Source organism: Plasmodium vivax, chromosome 10, assembly GCF_000002415.2.
Source record: "Plasmodium vivax chromosome 10, whole genome shotgun sequence".
Taxonomy (NCBI): Eukaryota; Apicomplexa; class Aconoidasida; order Haemosporida; family Plasmodiidae; genus Plasmodium; species Plasmodium vivax.
In genome coordinates this window covers 1,041,184-1,058,853 of record NC_009915.1, presented here as the reverse complement: position 1 = coordinate 1,058,853, position 17,670 = coordinate 1,041,184, and the positions used below count along the sequence as shown (strand labels likewise).

The following is a 17,670-nucleotide window of genomic DNA, read 5'->3' as shown; positions in this document are numbered from 1 at the left end:
TTCGACTCATCGGGGGGAACCCCCTTTTCTCCGTGGCGGGGTCTCTAACCGGCCGTGAACATCACAACGGTGGACGCCACCGCTGGTCACGCCGCTCAATCCACCGCTCCCCCCCGCTCATCGATTTGCTAACCCCTCCTCCCTCAATGCAGGCACGCATTCAAGGCCTGTGTACTTCTCCACGCTCATTCAAAACGTCGTGGACGAAACCAAGCGTCTTTTTAATTTCGAGTAGGTGTGTTTAATTGTCGCTCGCCGGTTCCCGCCGTGCAGGTGTGCAGGGCACACGTTAGCATAGCGCAGGTTAGCCACACACGTTAGCCACACACGTTAGCATCACAGGTTAGCCACAGACGCATGCGCGCGGACGCGAGGGCTTAAAAATAATTCGCGCCAGGTGCGGGCGCGGCGAGTGGAGAAGCGGCGCCGCCAATCAGCTTATCAGCTAAACCGCTTATCAGCTTAACCGCTTAACTGAACGTGCAAAAAACATTTCCGAGGTCGCGAAGGGGGCCCCCGCGCGTTCCCTCGTTTCGTCTTTCCATCCTCCCGGCCTCGCCGCGCCGCAGTTTCATCACTCCGCTTTGTCACCGCTTCCCCGCCGCCTCCCCGCCGCTTCCTCACTTCCCGCAGTAGTACTTGGTGGCCTCCTCGTTGGTGAAGCACCAGTAAAAGTTGGCGACGCTGATGAAGGGGAACTTCTCCTTGGCGACCTCGCAGCAGAAGCAGGTGTGGACGCCGGTGAACTTGATTTGGCCCATGGGGGTGTAGGATTTGTAGGCGGTTTCATTCAGCAGGTAGACGAACAGCACTATCCAAAGGATGATGAGCGCCGACGCGGCAGTGATCCGGACGACCCACTCACGCAGTTTCATTTTACATGGAGGTCTTCCGTCCTCATTGATTCTGTTCTTCATGAGAGACATCACAACGTGGAAAGCGTCCTCCTTATGTACCTTATTAGCAATTTGCTTTTTCCTATAATTTTCTCCTCTTATTTTTTTCTCCCTTGCTTTTGCGTTAATGAGTTCCTTCGTTTCGGAAGACAGGAACCAGGAGAAGGGAGGAGACGTGAGCATGCGCTCCCCCAGGGTGCACTTATCCGCTGCGGAGACAGTCGTAATGGTGGCGAAGCCATAGAGGATGCCCCCCAAGCAACCACCCATGTGGGCATAATTATCTGTGTATCCAAACATACCAATGAAAATCCCAAAAATGATTACAATAACCATGAAGATCAAGACGCAGCAGGGTCTCGGAATGGTCTTCCAGTATTCTATGTAATAGGTGAAGAGAGCTCCTATCAATCCATATAGTGCACCTGACGACCCGATAGTTACACCACATGGGTCACATACGGCAGATAACAAATTGCCTGTCACCCCAGATGTAAAAAACAGCATCATCGTTCGTAGAAACCCCCAGTCGGGTTCAATCATCCAGAGGATTTGTATCTGGCAGATTACATTAAATATGATGTGCATGAACCCTCCATGTAGATAGACTGACCAAAAAAGACGATATAACTCTCCATAATTTCGTATGTAATTTGTGTTAAGTCCTCCTAACTGATTATACACACGTGTGTTTACACTGTCCCAACTTGACTCTCCTCTTCCATCTGGATTTTCTTCAACTTTATTTGTGGGCCATCCTTTGTCGGATGCACTCGTTCCGATGAAGTGCCTATCGAAGGCAGACTCTTCTAAGTTATATTCGCATGCTCCATAACCCAGGAACACAAAAAAAGGCTCTCTCTTCTTCACCACCGTTTCTGTGTAGATTGGGTAGAGTACCTTCGATATACATCTGCCATTAAATGTATTGTAATTGAAAATCATTTCGGCGAAGAAGACCCAGAAGAGGATGGCCGTGGAGGATATGCACACGATTAACCTTCCTACCAATGGGTTATTGTTAAGTCTTGGGTCTTTCACCTTCATTTTTGCGTTTCTGTTTTTTCTCCTGTACTTTCCAAGCATGGGGGATGAAAACGGGTTCAGCGGAGCCCTCCTCCCCACGGCACCTGATGGCAGCGTGTGCAGGGGCTCATCGCTCGTCACTAAAATTTTTACGTCGTTGGGGCCTTTCCTTCCATGCGAAGCGGCGCTCCCGCGGGGGGCGGCGCTTAAGGCGGTTGCGCTTATAGCGGCGGTTCCACGGGTAGTGGCGGTTCCACTGGTAGCGGCGGTTCCTCCAGTTGCCGCCGCCGCCGGCCCCGCTTTGTCCCCTCTCGGTCGAGTGCCGCCGCCCCGTCCCACGCTCACGCTCAGGTCGCTCTCCTCGTCGCTGTCTTCGTTGTTCCCACTGGGCCCCTCCCCCCGGTCGGACGAATCCGCATTCTTCGCCAGCTTCTCGCTTGGCGGGAGCGCCCCCTTGTTCACTCGGTAATCACTCAGCATGTTTTTCTTCGGCACCGCCTTTTTGAACTCCCCTCTCTTGGGGGGCACTTCGCCCAGCCTGCGCGGCGGCTCCGCCACGTGCCCGATCGCCTCGCCCTTGCTCGCCTTCTCCGGCCCCATGGGTTGGCCTAAATTAGCGGCGTGGGTAGCGGTTAGCGGTGATTAGCGGCGAGGGCAGCGGCGCCGGACAAAAAATACGGCGCTAAACGGACACAAAAAAAAAAACAAACAATCGACAGACAGTCGGCAGACAAACGGAAGACAAACAGACAGACAAACGGCAGACAAACGGCAGACGATCGACAGACAATCGACGGACAAACCGACGGCCGCTCGGCACCAAACAGCTGGGGTGACCAGGGAGGCGTCCAAAAGAAGAGACGGTCTTAACTGCCAACCTTTTTACGCCATTCGCGCGATCGCTGCTTGCGCATGCATTCGGCCTGGTGCCCAGGGGGAGTACCAAGTATCCTCCGAAAAAACTCCCCCCGCAGGTTAATTTGCAAAATCGGTTTGGTTGGTACGCAGCATGACGCGCAAAAGGTTAGCCTGGACAGGTGAATAGGCGAACCAAAATTGGGAAGGCAAAAAAAGAAAAAGAAAAAAAAAAAGAAAAAAAAAAGGAAAAAGAAAAAGAAAAAGCGGAAAAAAAAAAAAAAAAACTATATCTTAAAACAAATACACACACGCGCAGATTTAAAAATACGCCGTATGCGCCTAGGCACGTGCGCGGAGTGGTCTGTTCGTTCGCCGGGCAGTGGGTACGCGTTCAGGGGGGGAAGTCAAGTGCGCCTAAAAATGTGTGTACATGGGCGGAGTAGCACGGGCGATGGGCGATGGGCGATGGGCGACGGGTGGAGTGACATGGGCGACCGTGTCAAACCCCACGAAGCATACACACCCGAGAATTGACAGGCGAAAAAGTGTAACATTTGCACGTTTCGCGGAGGTTACCAAGACGAAGTTATACGTGCTAAGTTGGAGGGGGGGAATAAGGAAAAATGGCGCATACGGAAATGCGCGCCGCTCCTGGGGGGCAAGCGGGGGATATTTTCCACTCCGTCCATTGTGCACGCCAGGGGGGGAGGAGAAGGGAAGTATCGCATGACTGTCCAGCATAAGAACGTAAAAAAAAAAAAAAAAAAAAAAAGGAAGGCGAGGAAGAGGAGGACGCGGACAAAGTGGACGAATTAATTGAGCGTCCAATCGCTCAACGTTAAAATGAATGGCAATTATTTCCCTCCCCCCTTTTGCTGTTCATTCCTTTCCGAGGGAAAGACTGCCGCGGAGGGTTACATACACGGCAACAGAGTCGGTTGGCAAGTAAATCTGCCCCCCTCCAGGAGAATACACTTCATGGCGCGTGCGAGGGGGAGGCCAACTTATGGAGTCCCCAGTGGTGGCCACTTCCCCCCCACGCTCTCCATTTTGAACGTGCACACACGCAAAGGCGTGCAGGCATGATTCGCGCCGCTTCAATGGGGCTACTCGGAAAACTTGCGGTCCAGAGAAACCACTCGGTCGTACAGCAGCTGGCTGGACCTGTACAGCCCCAAGTTGATTGTGTGCGTGTCTTTGTTTCCTAAAATTGGGGGGGGCGGCGTGTAACAAACGGGAGAAAAAAAAAAAAAAAAAAAAAAAAACAAACAGGAACAGGAACAGGAACAGGAACAGACGAAATCCTATACACACACCCCGCATGCAGATAAAAATGATGCCACCGTGGTGCTTTACTTGGCCATAGGACGACCTTCTCCTCTTTTCCATCCGCGGGGTGGAAGGCGAACTCCACGCTGAAGTTGTGGTACTTGAGCATGGGCAGAAAGAAGGCTCGGAAGTCGCTACGAAGGGGGGCAAATCAGGTGGGGTGGAAGTTGCTTGGGCATTTGGTTGGCGGGACGGCTCAGCCGCTAAGCAGCTGAGCCGCTAAACCGCTAAACAGCTAAACCGCTAAACAGCTAAACCGCTAAACAGCTAAACCGCTAAACAGCTAAACCGCTAAACAGCTAAACCGCTAAACAGCTAAACCGCTAAACAGCTAAACCGCTAAACAGCTAAACCGCTAAACAGCTGAACCGCTAAACAGCTGAACCGCCCGCGTGGTACCTCCACCTGCCAACACGCAGGGGCCGATTTACCTGACGACCCGGTTGGACGCGCGCGCATAGAACTCCACCTTCCCAATCGACTTGAGCTCAACTTTGGAACACAGCAGGATTTTGTTAATGCGGTGGACACTCATTTGTTGAGGAGGGTATGCAGCTCGAGTGAGGGCATAGAGGGGGGGGAAAGGAGGAGGGAGGCAGGGCCTGCATGCACACCTCAATCGGTGTGAACCTGTGCTATTCGGCTGATATGTGTGGGGGTATCACAGAGGGGGAGTGCTAGCCCAAAGAAATTGCAAAAAAAGGGGGGACGTCCTCACCACTACAGTTTATACGTGGGCGGATCGGGTCATGTAGGCTCCTGTCAGTTCGCTCGCAGAGAGGAACAGAGGAAAAAAAAAAAAAAAAAAAAAAAAAACTCTTCAAAGGATTCAAACGATTCAGCTCAGCGTTAACGCCGCTAAAAGTGGAAGCCGCTTCTCCCCCTTTGCTGAGGTGCAATCTTTTGCGCTGCGTGCCACGTGTCGACGCGGCCGCTTTAATATCCTCATCAACAGCGGCTATTCGCCGCCACGTCGGTGGTTGCCTGCATGGCAGCTGTGCGTACAGTACACACATAAAGAAAATGCTGTGTTAGCTCCCTCTTTTACATGTTCCTCACGGTGGGGGGCAACTCCCACTGCGGCGTAGAACACGTCGAAACGGTTGAAAACGCCAAAAACGTGCGGCCCCATCACAACGCAGCCGAAATGGTAGGAAATAAAATTTCAAGCAGTCCGGTTATTAAAGTCTTTAAAGTGGTGCGTGGTATGTGGCACGCGCCATGTAAAGGGGGAAGGGGTGAAAAAATAACTCGGCGCCGAAAATGGGCAGCGCACGGGAAAAGAAACATGGGGCGATAAAAAACGGGGCGCGTGCGTCCACACATATATAGAGTGTATACACATACGTACATATATATATATATATATATATATATATTTTTTTTTATTTACCAACTTGTAAAAAAAAAAAAAAAAAAAAAAAAAAGAGTATGCATCGATGTGGCCGCGTTCCGAGGGGGGAGAGAGGGGCAAGGCCGCCGACCAGGCGTCCCCCACGGGGCGCTCCCAACTGGGTCGCACTCCTCGTTCGTCTATCCTAATTCGTCTATCCTAATTCGTCTATCCTAAATCGAATATCCTAGTTCGTCTTTCCTCTTTCGTACTTCCTTTCCTCTTCCATCCTGCCATTTCCTTCTGGCCTCTCCTCTCACCTGATCTTCCCCTTGGCCGCCCAACCGCTCAGCCGCCCAACCGCTCAGCCGCTCAACCGCCAACCGCTAAACCGCTCAATCGTCGCCGGCGGTGGGGAGGAGGGCCTTGTTGGCGTCCTTCTTGGACTTGGCCTTCTTCTCCTCCTTCTTCTTCTTGCGCTTAACTGAGCTGGCGATGCTGGTGTAGTAGGCGTGGTTAACCTTCTGCAGCTCCTTCTTCTGGATTTTCTTTTTCACGCGGAGCTCCTTTTTATTGTTCTTCTTCGCCTCGATGCTCTTCTTCATCTTCCTAATGGCAATGGATCTGAGCAGCTTGTACGCAGGGTTGAGTCTACACCTGACGGCGAAGTTCGTGAGGGAGTTCTTGTTCTGTAGTCTTTTCTTGCAAGGTCTCTTCCTCGCCAGCAGAGTTGCCTGCACCTGTTCGCTGCTGATGATGCGGTATATGTCAGAGTTAGCCATAAGGGACTTGGGCAAAATGTAATTCTTTTTCGTAATTTTCTTTTTGAAGATCCTTCCGTAAATTACATCCAATTTTTTGAAAGCGCTTTCACTCCAAATGCACAGTCTTCCAATGGATCCCCCAGGAGCTAACTTCATCAAATTGAGTTTGGTTACTTTACACAAATCGACTCCGGGGATGTTCCTAAAGGCCTTCTTCACTCCGCAATCTTTGCTATATATAATGAGGGGGCCATTCCTCATTCGGTATTTCCTGTTTCTCATTTTTCCCTTTCCTGCCCTAATCTTTTTGGACTTTATTAACCGGTTGACTTCTTCTTTCAATCCTAGAGTAATTAAGAACTTGAGGGCTTCTTTCGTTTTGCTAATCGATTCTACATCGTTGCTAACTACCAGTGGGACCTCCTTCATGTTCGAGATGCGGTGTCCTCTCGCCAGCACTAAGGAAGTTACACCGCTTGCAGCAATGGAAGAGCAAACTGCGTAACGCTTCTCCTTCAGGTTTACTTTCCTTCCCCATCTCCTCCAAACCTTTGTTGGGTTAAACATACCTCCACCTCTACACATGTTCCCAAAAGCTCCTTGGCCTGCTCTGTGCGTACCTCCTCCGGGGACCCTCGGTATTCTCGCCACGGCTCTACCTGTTCCCCATGACTCTGCAGATGTTTCGTAACCAGCGCCCAACTTTACTGCGTATGGGTGTCTCCTGTTCTTCGAAACGTTTTTAAAAACCTCCTGCACGAGGTCGCTTCGTATGGGCGTTTGAAACACCACCGGGATCTCCACCTCGCCCACCACCTGCTTGTTGCTCGTGCTGTACACGTTCGCCACGGGTCTCACGGTCGCCATGGGGGGCTGAGCGGGGAGGGGTGAAGCGGTTATGCGGTTAAGCGGTTAAGCTGTTAAGCGGTGAAATAGGGGGCAGTTACGCGGTGAAGATGCGACGTAACACACGGGAGAGATGCGCGAAGGGGCCGCTTATCCGCTAGGGGCAGCCAACCAGGCGCAACTTCGCAAAGGTTTTGCCAAGGATGTTCGGCGGGCCAGGGCGCATCACATCGTCGCCGCGCAGTTAGCGATCGCGGCAATCAACGCCGATCGAAATCGCCGCTCATTCATCTTACCTCGCAGACTTGGAAGGGGCTTCCCTCTGGATGAGAAAACGCAGGGGGGTAAAGCGACGCGCGCTCGCGTAAATCCTTTTATGTTTGCGTTTGAAGCAATTAAGCTTTCGCGAAAATGTTTTGCAAGTCGTTCACTGCCCGAGGAGTAACGCGGGAAAAGGATCCTTTCGCTGTTTGCAGTGTTGTTAAAGGGGGAAAAAAAAAAAATAAAAATATAATAAAATAATAAAATATATATAAAATGAGTTAACTCTTTGCAGGGTTTGCAAAAGGAAACGCTCCTTCTTCCTCTTAATTTTTTTTTTTTTTTTCCTTGTGTATGCAATTTTTTTGTGCCTTCATAAAGGAGCGCAATATGAGGGGGAATACAAACTGGTACGCGTGAAGCAGGTTTTTTTTTTCTGCTGCTACGTTTGTTGTGCCGCTCATGCATTGCGTTTAACGCGTGCGCGCACCTTTGCAATCGGCCCACGCGTAGGCGGAAGAGCATCAAAATTAGCCACTCGTATACTGCTTCACCCGTTTGCTGGTTATTCCTCTGCGTGCTTGGCCCCACTGATCCTTTTGCTATTGCTTCTCCCTTTCCCTTTCCTTTTTTTTTTTCTCTTGCAAAATCATATGCGTAAACGACGGCAGTTGAGATGTACCGAAGCGGGGGCGGGGGGGACACGCACAAGGGTATAGTTCAGTTAACCACCCTTCTTATTGCACCCATTTGTTAACCGGCAAAAGGCGACCATGCGCGCGCATATGGCCTCATCTTACTCCACGTATTTTTTCCGCTTATGCATTTTTTTTTTTTAGTTCTTTAAGGGGATTGCTTGCGCTCCTTTGGGGGGGCATTTTTTTTTTTATTTTTCCCCTTCTTATTTGGCATACCTGTTAAGCACCCCGTAGGGGGGAGGGAGCGGGCAACTCTCCACCGCGGCGGGAACAATGGAAGGAAGAGGTATACGCATTGTACGCATGGCAGCCGTTTGTGGCAGCCATTTACCGCTTTACTTATGGCACGCGTTTTTCTCCCCTTGGCGAGTTTACCCCCCGGGGTATGCGTCAACTGTTTTTTTTTTTTTGGAGGCGCCGCCAGATGATGCACTTTCCAAATCGCAACTTCTCCCATCAAGAGGGGAAAAAAAATGCCGCAAAAAAAAGGGGCGCAAAAAAGGGGAGATGCGATACGGGTACCCCCCCCCTGCGCAAATTGCCTGCACGTGTAGGGGCACCAAAACGGTTAAACAAAAAATGGAAAGCAGCAGTAGTACGCGTTTTTTTGTGTTTTTTTTTTTTTTTTTTTTTTTATTTCTTCCATTTCGTGGCAAACATTTCCGCATATGCGGCTGCCCCCGAACGGAAAGTGAGCCAGACGAAAACAAAAAAGTCGGCACAAAAACAAAGACGAAAAAAAAGGGCGCCAAAGGGGTGGAAATAGGATGGCCGAGTGTACGGCCGATTGTACGGCAGGGTGCGCCGCGTGTGTGCTACCGCGTTTGCTAGCGGGAGGGCGTCGCCGCTGGGCCGCTTGCACGCGAAAGCGCGATGGCCGCGCTGACCAGGTGGCGCACGTCCAGGAAGCCCCCCCACTTCACCTTGCTCCGGAGGGACTCCGTTTGCACAATGGAGCCCCGCAGCAGGCGAATCACCTCCTCGTAGCTCAACCCCCCCTTGATGGAGAGTACCAGGGCAGCCAAACCCGTAACCACAGCAGCGGAAAAGGAGGAACCACTGCTGATGGCATATTTGTTCTGTGGAAAAGTCGAAATTATATCGTCTCCGGGGGCAGCCAGGTGGACGTAATTAGAGCTGTAGCAAGAGTCAGGTGATAAGGTGACAAGCCCATTTTCGTGCTGAACCATATTTGAGACGGTGATGAGGTTACGTAGGTTCGTAGAGTAGGCCGTAGGGTATACCCTCATAACGTCCAGGTTACACTCTGTAAAGGTATTTTTAGATTCTGCTGTGGGGCAGCAGTTGCCGGAGGATGAGACGACGAGGATGTTTTTTTGCTCTAGTGTCTTCAGAGCCTCAAACAACGAGGGGTAATTCTTTGTGCTTGCAAAACTGGCGTTTATAATTTTTGCCTCTTTAGAAGCGCAGAAATTGAAGCAGTTCAAAATGTCGCTGACGAAGCCGGCGTTTTTACTGTTGAGTGCCTTGCAGATGGTCAGCTTGGCCCTCCTGCAGATCCCTTTGATTCCCTGGCTGTCTCTCTGCGAGTTCCCCGCGATGATCCCCGCTATGAACGTCCCGTGCCCGTGGTTGTCCATTCCGCGGGCGAAGTCGCAACCGCCTCCATCGCAACCGCCGCCACCCCCGCTTCCATCCCCGCTTCCATCCCTGCCGTGCTTCACATGCACGACGTTGCCCTGCAAATCCTGGTGGTTGTAGTCAACGCCCGTGTCTACGATGCACACGTTTACGTCGCTCCGCTCGTGAGGCTCTGACAGCTCCGTGCCCTCCTTCATCTTCGTCTGGTCGTACCCCTTGATGATGTTCGTTCCCTTGCAGTCGCTTTGGAGTCTGCTCAAGAACTTTTTAAACGGCAGCTGGTTGTTCGGCTGAAAGGTGGCCTCGCTGCCGGGGGGGGTTCTACCTCCAGTAACGCTCTTGCCGCTCCTACCTCCTGTACCTCTCGCACCGCCCGTGGAGCACCCCCCCTCGACGGGATATATCTGCTGGTCCTGCTCCACCAGCACGCGCGCACTGCTCAACAGCTGCAGACACTTCCCTAACGCCCTCTCGCTGATCTTTGGAAAGGTCTCGTAAAGGTAAAGGTCCACGTGGCTCAACTTCTGCACTCTCCCGCAGGACCCCAGGAGCTTCACCAAGTTCTCTTTCATCGGAGCAAACTGTGGTGCGTTTTCCTGTTGCTTGAATTTGATTATAAGTTTGCTCCTTAGCTTCGTTGGCACTTCGTCCGAGTGGTGTTGCTCTTCCGGGGGCGGGGGCCAAAAAGACGGAGAGTAGTGCGGCGATGAGTGAGACGATGAGTGCGACGATGAGTGAGACGATGAGTGCGACGATGAGTGCGACGATGAGTGAGACGATGAGTGCGACGAGGAGTGAGACGAAGAAGAGACCCCCGGTTGACTTGCCCCCCCCTGGAGCACCTCACTAGACGCGGCGCGCAAAACCCTCCCTTGGAACCAAATTAGACTGGCTCTTCCCTCTCCACAGTCGTCACCAACGGCTCGATGCTTTCTCCTCGCCGGTGCGTCACCCCTGGGGTGTCTTCTGTGCTGAACAGGCATATGGTTAACCATCCCAGAGATGAGGAGGCAGACGAAGGCGTAGTGGTACTTTCTAATGGCCATTTTGCCTAGACGGGGGAGAGACGATCGAGTTGCCAGCGGGTTACAGTACTGCCTCTACGCAGCTACGCACCTAGGCAGCTACAACCGCCCAGACTGCTGCGATCACCCCGAAAACGCTCTTCGGCTAGGACTACGCCAGGGGAACCATCGTCGAGCAGATTTTACTATTTGATCTTTTTTAACTTGTGTGTAAACGGGAAAAGGGAAAAATAAAAATAATAATAAAAAATAAAGAAAAAAAAAAAAAAAAAAAAAATTTCCCCTCCTTCCCATTTCATGAAAAACTAAACGGAACAATATACACACACTGATGGAGGGGGGGGGGAGAAAAAATGGTCGGAAGAATGATCTGTTGCACACTGAGCTTTTGAGACCAACTAGGGTTGCGCAAAAGGAGGCCGCACTGGGGAATACACACAGGGGGGGAAACTCCGGTGGGAAGGCACACTCGCATGGAGAGCGCACCCCAGTGGGAGAGCGCACCCCAATGGGAGAGTAAACTTGCACACCCAACGTGACGAACGCCCCAGGGACACACCTCTTCCTCTCTGCGCAATTCTCCCCTCACCAGATCGAGCGGGTGTGCACTGGGACAGTTCTAACCGCTTAGCACCGCGCGATGTGTGCACACGGTGGGTACCCCCCCTCATGATGCGCGGCCAATAATGAGCCACCCCTCAGATCTGACCATCCCGCTTACAACACAACAGAATGAAATTGGCAAATCTGCAAGCGTCCAATTTTTCCACCTCCCACGTACACACCCTTTTTGGAAGTCCCAAAACTTGCGCGAGGTACGCTCGCCCCGCCGAAAGGGGAACCCAACCGGGGGGCCCTCCTTCTCCCCTCCCTCCTCATCCTCGTATCGTAGCAGCACGGTTACCCCTAGTAGCACTACCTACTGAAAGGGAAAAAGAATTACACATTTTGGAGAGAAGTGCAGGCAAAAAAAGAGAAAAAAAAAAAAAAAAAAAGAAATTCTTTCCCTGCATTACTCCCATTTTAGGTGCTCCCCAGTGGAGAAGCATGAAGCATCCTTCTCGTTGCAGCCAAGTGGGATGTTTTTTTTTTTTTTTTTTTTGTTTCCCCCATGTGGTATGTGCCACCTCCTTCCTTATACCCCCATGTTATCCCAACGTGGGATAGACAGGAGTTCAAATTAACCGCTAAAGGGCCCCTTGTCAGGCGGAAGAACCGAACGAAGGCACCGCGCGGCGTTTCACTCCTCCACTCTCTTTGCTCACCCCATGGGACAGCCACTTCACATTTGCAAAAGAGTCTGTATGCGTATGATGGCACAAAAAAAAAACATTAATAAAAAAAAAGGAGGCAAAGTGGGGAGCGGCAAAGTGGGGAGCGGCAAAGTGGGGAGCGGCAAAGAGGGGGAGGCAAACTGAAGAGCGACAAACCGGTACTACACATGTGAGCACAAAGACGAATGACCCGCATGACATGCGCCCACCCCCGCAAGAGTGTCTCCATCCTGCAGGGGAAACCCCTTTTGCTGGGCGACGCTTGTGCGCTTCACCTCCTTCCCATAACTACTCGTGAGGTCTTTGGCGCGAAGGCCCGCACAGGCATTCCAAGAATGGGCTTTCGAAGAAGTGGCTTTCGAAGAAGTGGCTTTCGAAGAACTGGCCTTCCACCAACTGGCCTTCTACGCTGCGACCTTCCACGCACCGACCTTCCACTGCTCCGAAACCTCATAGCGTTACCATTTCTGCTCTTTCCAGTGGGTCCATTTTTTCGCACCAACCCAGCTTCTCTCCCTGTCAACCTCTTCGCAGTTCTTCCCCTGGTGGGGGTCCTTCTCCTCTGCCTTGGCACTGCCCGTGGGGATCTCCTTCGCCTTCTGCGCAGCTCATCTCGTGTTCGCTTCCTTCCAAGTTCGTCTCGCCTGAGCCTCCTCCCCAGCTCATCTCGTCTTCGCCCCTTTCTACCATACTCCCCCCCCCAGTCGTCGTCAAGCTGGGGAGAAAAACCATACCCTTCGTGATCATCTCCCCATGGGGGGGTTTCCCCTCTCGGGTCCCACCTTGACAAGGGTGTTGTGGGCCACCCCCAGTCAGGGCGTGATAACTCCCCTTCTGGAATGCCCTCCGGCGAGTTCCCATATACCCTCGCTGCTTTGTATGCATGGCCATCCACGTAGTTTGTTCCCCTCATCTGAGTGATCCAGTCAGCTTGGCCGTCGTAACCATCACCTCTGTCTTCCTCATTCATTACGTGTGTACCCTCCGTTTGATCCCACCTTTCTGGGAGCCCACTTTCACCCAGAGATCTTCTGTTCATGGGAGGAGAGGTACCTTCGCCAGATTCGTACCCTCGCCCCCGTCCGTTCCTGCGGGGCAGAGGTGGTACTGCACTCCCCCCATCACTGGTGTGCTTATCCAAAAAGGAGACGCCCAAAGGGAGGCTCGACAGACCCCCTTCCCCTACCACTTCCAGTGCCACTCCTCCCGAGTTTCCATAAAACGACTGGTTGGCCTCATCCGGCGTATACACGTCCTCCTCATCATTGTAGCTACTCCTATAGGTGGTGTCGCTGGGGGGGCCTTCACTGGGAGCTGCGCCCCCGTCGGGAAAATCCTCCGCCCATTTGGAAATAGCATCCGTGTGGTAGTAGCCCAAGTTGTGGTGGTCCAGCCCGCGCACCGCTTCCTCCTCAAATTGCCTTTCGATCTCTTCCAGTTCGCCACCCTGTGGGGGGAACGCAGCGTCTAAACGTGGGGTCGCCTCTCCGGTGGTAGCTTCACCACAGCTGCGTTGGTCCTCATCATTTGGAGGCCTCTCAACCCAGTCCCCAAGGTGCTCTGTCGCCTCGCCTCTGGGCAAGCCACCTCCGAGCAAGCCACCTCCTCCTTCCTCCAGATTGCCGCCCAACTCTCGGAAAAACCTTCCGCAAAGTTCATTCCTCTCCTTTAACGTCTCGGCAATTAATTTGAAGGGGTCGAGGTAGCCACCCCACTTGGACAGCCCCTTCAGCTCACTCCTCCTCCCGATGGACCTCTCCAAAATGAGCCTCACTCTTTTCATAGACAGCTTAGGGTTGACATTAAAAATCATCACGAGGGCGTTTACAAAGTCGGCGGATGCGTACGCTTGTGCGTCTTCCACCATGGAGGGGGGGCTCCTCCCAAAGGGAAAGGTCTTGCCATATGAGAAGCTAAACAGGGTGGTGTTCTCCCTTTTGTGTAATTGCTCCCCCTTTGGTTTTTCCCCCCTTGGGTTGGCGTTCCCCAATATGGGGACCAGTCCCCCCTGGGGAGAGTTCCGCAAGGCACCCACGGAAAAGACGTTTTCAAAGGTGTCCGCGAACGAGGCGGGGTACATTTTCTGTGTGGAAGGCTCCTCCAGATGCTCCTTTTTTGAGTTCGTCTCCCCCCCGTTACGATGGTACACCTGCAGAGACGGTGACACCACAATAATTTCTTCCCGCTGCAACTCCTCCATTAGCTTGACCAACTGTTCGCTCTCCCCTTGCACATTATACCCCACGTGGATCACCTTGGCACCCCTCTCTTTGCACATTTCCAAACATTTGATGAGCGGCACCAAGTGCGAGTTCTTCACCGCATTGCCAAACGATTTGGCAAACGCGTTGCACACAATAAGGTCGACGCCCCTTTTGTACGCTCCCCCCTTCATTAACAAATCCCTCCTAATTACAGTGTTGGCGATGAACGTCCCGTGCATGTCTTCGTCGTGGACATCGCTCGATTGGCAGCTGGCATAATTTTTCTCATTACACCTTTGAGTGTTTATTCCATCTGCACGTCGCTCATTTTGCTCTCCTGGATTATCCCCCCCCTGGTTGAGGCCCCCCCTGGACATTCTCACAAAATGGCCCAACACCTCATCCTTCAGATCAACCCCCGTGTCGATTAGGCAAACGCGCGTCCTCCCAACGGATAGGCTACTCTGCACCACGTAGACAAAATCTCGTCTAACCCGCCTGAACCGCTCATACTTTAAACACCAGCTTTTCTCATGTGATGTAATTCGTAAGAAGGCCTTTATCGACCTGTACATTTTTTTTAAAAAATTGGCACTTCCATCTGTGTCGTCGCAGTTAGGGATGTGGTAGTTCCCCTCCGGAGTGGCCCCCCCTCTCCTGATCTTCCTATCGTAACTATCTTTCAGTTTCACCTGAACGAAACTGGGAATGCTCAAATTCGTTTTACTATAGTTGTGTAATTCATCTGCCAAGCTGCCAACTTGCCCCTCCAGAAGGACCCTCCCATTTACAGTTCGCTGAAGAGGTTCACTCCCTCTTCTGCACCGGTGGACCGTCGCATCTCCACCAAACAGTAACAGTGCAGCGAGGTGACAAAAAATTGTAGCAACCACTACGTGTCGCTGTCTTTCCTTTGTAAAGGGCATTATGGGGACTATGGCATGTGGTTGCTATTTTATATATATATATATATATATATATATATATATATATATATATATATATATATATATATATTTATTTATTTATTTTTTTAAGTGGTACAATTCAAAACGAGTGAAAGTCCGTGGCCAATGGGGCATACGCCAGGAATAAAAAAAAAAAAAAATTAACTTCGCTACTGTTGTATAGGGAAGAAAAAAGGACAGCCCTGTCTGCCCCCCCTTTTTGCGATCTACTTTTCGATAACTTTTTGTTAATATGCCTAAATACGCCAATTCACCGTTGAAGTGTTGTCTTTTCATTTTTGGGAAATTAAAACGGTTAACACTCCGGTGTTGAGAGTATGTCTGCTGCCAAGCTTTGCAACACCGCAGGGGAAGCGAAAATGGAATTTTTTTTTTTTTTTTTTCCCCCCCATTGTGCTTGCTCTATTTTGGCTAGTCAGCTAGCCATTTTTATTTTTTTTCCACTTTTTTATGAACAGGTAAAAAAAAAAAAAAAATAGGCTTCTATTTAGCTAGTCAGCTAGTAACTCCCCAGTTGCCAGCTTCACTGGAGAGTCTCTTTCGGGGGGTGCTGCCCATCTGGTTAACAATTCAACCGCACATTGTTGCTAACTCAGTGGAAACCAACCAGGGGCTGTTTACTCCCTCTCCTCCCCTACTTGCACCCCCAATTGTCAACCATCCTGAAGAGAGGCCCTCTGGTTGAACTCCACACACACGTCACTATTTATAAGGACACGGAAAAAGCTTCGCAAAAAATTAATGTCCACATTCTCCTTGATGGTAAAGATAACCATCCGAAGGTTCTTCAAATAAATGTAGTCCCCACAGGCCTTGACGATTTCGCTCATTTTTTTATCTCCCAAAAAGTTAACGAAGAGCTCATTTATGTTGTGTGTCTTTGATGTCATGAGGAGACTACTGGAAGGTAGTTGCTCGAAGCTCATTTCGTTTTTCACTATTTTTAGCAACACTGGGTTGTTGCACCCGCTGTTGTTTTGTTCCCTTTCCCATTGGGTCTGTTCCGGGGGCATCGAGTGCGCTGGGGTTAGGCTGTGCCCGGGGGAGGCCATGGAGAGCAGGGACGCCAATAACGCAAGTGCGTTGCACGGGCGGGTGTTCATGCTAATGGGTGGTCTGCAGTTGGTGCGGGTGGGAACTAGGGTGACTGAAATATTTTGCTAGTGCTACATTTGTTTAGCTAGCGTGTCTGACTTGGCGCCTATCTGGGCATCTGACCGCACATCTGGTTGCACATCTGGTTGGGTGCGTCGCTGCCTCTTTACCGCTTTACTTTTTTGCCTCTCCTGGTCCCTGCCAAACGTTCGCTCGTGCAGGGGAAACTGCCGCAGTGGAAACTACCGCAGTGGAAACTACCGCAGTGGGCCGAGTTTCGCGAGCGCGGCGTTTTTGCAGAGCAACCCTGCAGAGTAATTTTGCAGAGTAATTTCGCAGAGTCGTGTGTGCGCCCCGTTTCCGCGCGGACGCACCGCACACCAGTGTTCACCCAGGTGTGCACGTACGCACATGCGCACATACGTACAGACGCTGTTGCGCAAATCTCCCAGCGGTGAACGCCGCAGGACAGCTGAACTTTCCCTGCGTCTATGCAGCGCTTGTTCCTCATCAATTTTAAAAATGTGCATGAGAAGGAATTTCCCCATCCCCCGGAAGGTTCACTTTTTGTGGCGTTCACTCCCTCGCGCGATGATGTATTTGCTAATTGTGTTCGCTTAAAAAAAAAAAAAAAAAAAAAAAAGAAGCGGCGCTCTGCACACATGTACTGCTTTTTCCTATGCAGAAATGCGCGCCGCTGTGAAGGGAGGGCGAAGCGGAAGTAGGCGCTTTTGACGCTGACAAGGTTCGAAGTGTTTTTGAATCGTTTTTGAATCGTTTTTGAATCGTTTTTGAATCGTTTTTGAATCGCTTTTGAAGCGTTTTCGACACTCTTTCGAAGTGTTTACACGCGGGTACCTCCCAAACAGTACGCTGCGTAACAATCGGCTAACAAAGTTTAACAGTTTTTGCCTGAACATGTTCAGGTGAAAGGTAAAAGACTGCTAACAAATCTGTTGGAAAAAAAAAGGCAGCAACGAAGTTGCCGGATAAACGAGGGAACAAAGTTTAGGGATGAACGTAGTAACGTAGATGCGGGATAAACGTAGGCACAAATCAGTGTGCAGGACGGAATGGTCATCACAAGTGAGGTGCGACCCCTTCCATAAGACGCCCGAGTGAAAAGGCGCATCTGGGGGGAGAGCTTGGCTCAAGGTAGACGAGCCAAGCACGCACAAAATGTTTGCAAAAAGGACACACATGTTAGGGTGAGCGGTTTGGCGATCGGTTGGCGAGCTGCTTACCAGCGCGTGGGTACCCCCCTCCGCATGCACACACAGGCAAAGACGCAAGTTGGGGGGTCCTTCGCCTCGTCCCGCCGGGAGGCGCATCCGTTGCGCGTCGCTCTGATGTGACGCCGCTCTGTTGCTCTGTTGCTCTGTTGCGCGGTCGCTCTGATGTGACGCCGCTCTGTTGCTCTGTTGCTCTGTTGCGCGGTCGCTCTGATGTGACGCCGCTCTGTTGCTCTGTTGCTCTGTTGCCCTGTCGCGT

At 51.4% G+C, this 17,670-nt stretch overlaps 6 protein-coding genes across 6 annotated transcripts, besides 11 other annotated features; all 6 read right to left on the bottom strand.

Annotated features, from left to right (window-relative positions):
• Nucleotides 1-620: 620 nt before the first annotated feature.
• On the bottom strand, nucleotides 621-2,402 carry PVX_097905 (hypothetical protein, conserved; the record flags this gene model as incomplete). Its single annotated transcript, XM_001613191.1, has 1 exon — nucleotides 621-2,402. One exon carries the CDS (start codon nucleotides 2,400-2,402, stop codon nucleotides 621-623), a length of 1,782 nt encoding a protein of 593 aa, XP_001613241.1.
• Nucleotides 1,758-1,823: a microsatellite.
• Nucleotides 2,019-2,041: a microsatellite.
• Nucleotides 2,135-2,171: a microsatellite.
• A 755-nt stretch (nucleotides 2,403-3,157) lies between the features above and the next one.
• Nucleotides 3,158-3,181: a microsatellite.
• A 145-nt stretch (nucleotides 3,182-3,326) lies between these two features.
• Nucleotides 3,327-3,348: a microsatellite.
• A 305-nt stretch (nucleotides 3,349-3,653) lies between these two features.
• On the bottom strand, nucleotides 3,654-4,884 carry PVX_097910 (hypothetical protein, conserved). Its single transcript, XM_001613192.1, has 3 exons — nucleotides 4,541-4,884; nucleotides 4,137-4,243; nucleotides 3,654-3,984 (listed from the first exon to the last, which is right to left on the bottom strand). Exons 1-3 carry the CDS (start codon nucleotides 4,642-4,644, stop codon nucleotides 3,887-3,889), a joined length of 309 nt encoding a protein of 102 aa, XP_001613242.1. The 5' UTR covers nucleotides 4,645-4,884; the 3' UTR covers nucleotides 3,654-3,886.
• Nucleotides 3,996-4,015: a microsatellite.
• Nucleotides 4,885-5,837: 953 nt separating the features above from the next.
• On the bottom strand, nucleotides 5,838-7,671 carry PVX_097915 (60S ribosomal subunit protein L4/L1, putative; the record flags this gene model as incomplete). The annotated part of the gene is made up of 2 exons (XM_001613193.1): nucleotides 7,349-7,671; nucleotides 5,838-7,079 (listed from the first exon to the last, which is right to left on the bottom strand). Exon 2 carries the CDS (start codon nucleotides 7,071-7,073, stop codon nucleotides 5,838-5,840), a length of 1,236 nt encoding a protein of 411 aa, XP_001613243.1. The 5' UTR covers nucleotides 7,074-7,079; nucleotides 7,349-7,671.
• Nucleotides 7,672-7,908: 237 nt separating this feature from the next.
• Nucleotides 7,909-8,012: a microsatellite.
• Nucleotides 8,013-8,838: 826 nt separating this feature from the next.
• On the bottom strand, nucleotides 8,839-10,395 carry PVX_097920 (subtilisin-like serine protease, putative; the record flags this gene model as incomplete). Its single annotated transcript, XM_001613194.1, has 1 exon — nucleotides 8,839-10,395. The coding sequence occupies exon 1, from the start codon at nucleotides 10,183-10,185 to the stop codon at nucleotides 8,839-8,841; it is 1,347 nt and encodes a 448-aa protein (XP_001613244.1). The 5' UTR covers nucleotides 10,186-10,395.
• Nucleotides 9,117-9,144: a microsatellite.
• Nucleotides 9,352-9,378: a microsatellite.
• A 2,486-nt stretch (nucleotides 10,396-12,881) lies between the features above and the next one.
• Nucleotides 12,882-15,042, bottom strand: PVX_097925 (hypothetical protein, conserved; the record flags this gene model as incomplete). The annotated part of the gene is made up of 2 exons (XM_001613195.1): nucleotides 12,882-12,943; nucleotides 13,086-15,042. 2 exons carry the CDS (start codon nucleotides 15,040-15,042, stop codon nucleotides 12,882-12,884), a joined length of 2,019 nt encoding a protein of 672 aa, XP_001613245.1.
• Nucleotides 13,168-13,191: a microsatellite.
• Nucleotides 13,711-13,733: a microsatellite.
• Nucleotides 15,043-15,737: 695 nt separating the features above from the next.
• Nucleotides 15,738-16,766, bottom strand: PVX_097930 (hypothetical protein, conserved; the record flags this gene model as incomplete). Its single annotated transcript, XM_001613196.1, has 2 exons — nucleotides 16,358-16,766; nucleotides 15,738-16,222 (listed from the first exon to the last, which is right to left on the bottom strand). Exon 2 carries the CDS (start codon nucleotides 16,185-16,187, stop codon nucleotides 15,738-15,740), a length of 450 nt encoding a protein of 149 aa, XP_001613246.1. The 5' UTR covers nucleotides 16,188-16,222; nucleotides 16,358-16,766.
• Between the last annotated feature and the right edge of the window lie 904 nt (nucleotides 16,767-17,670).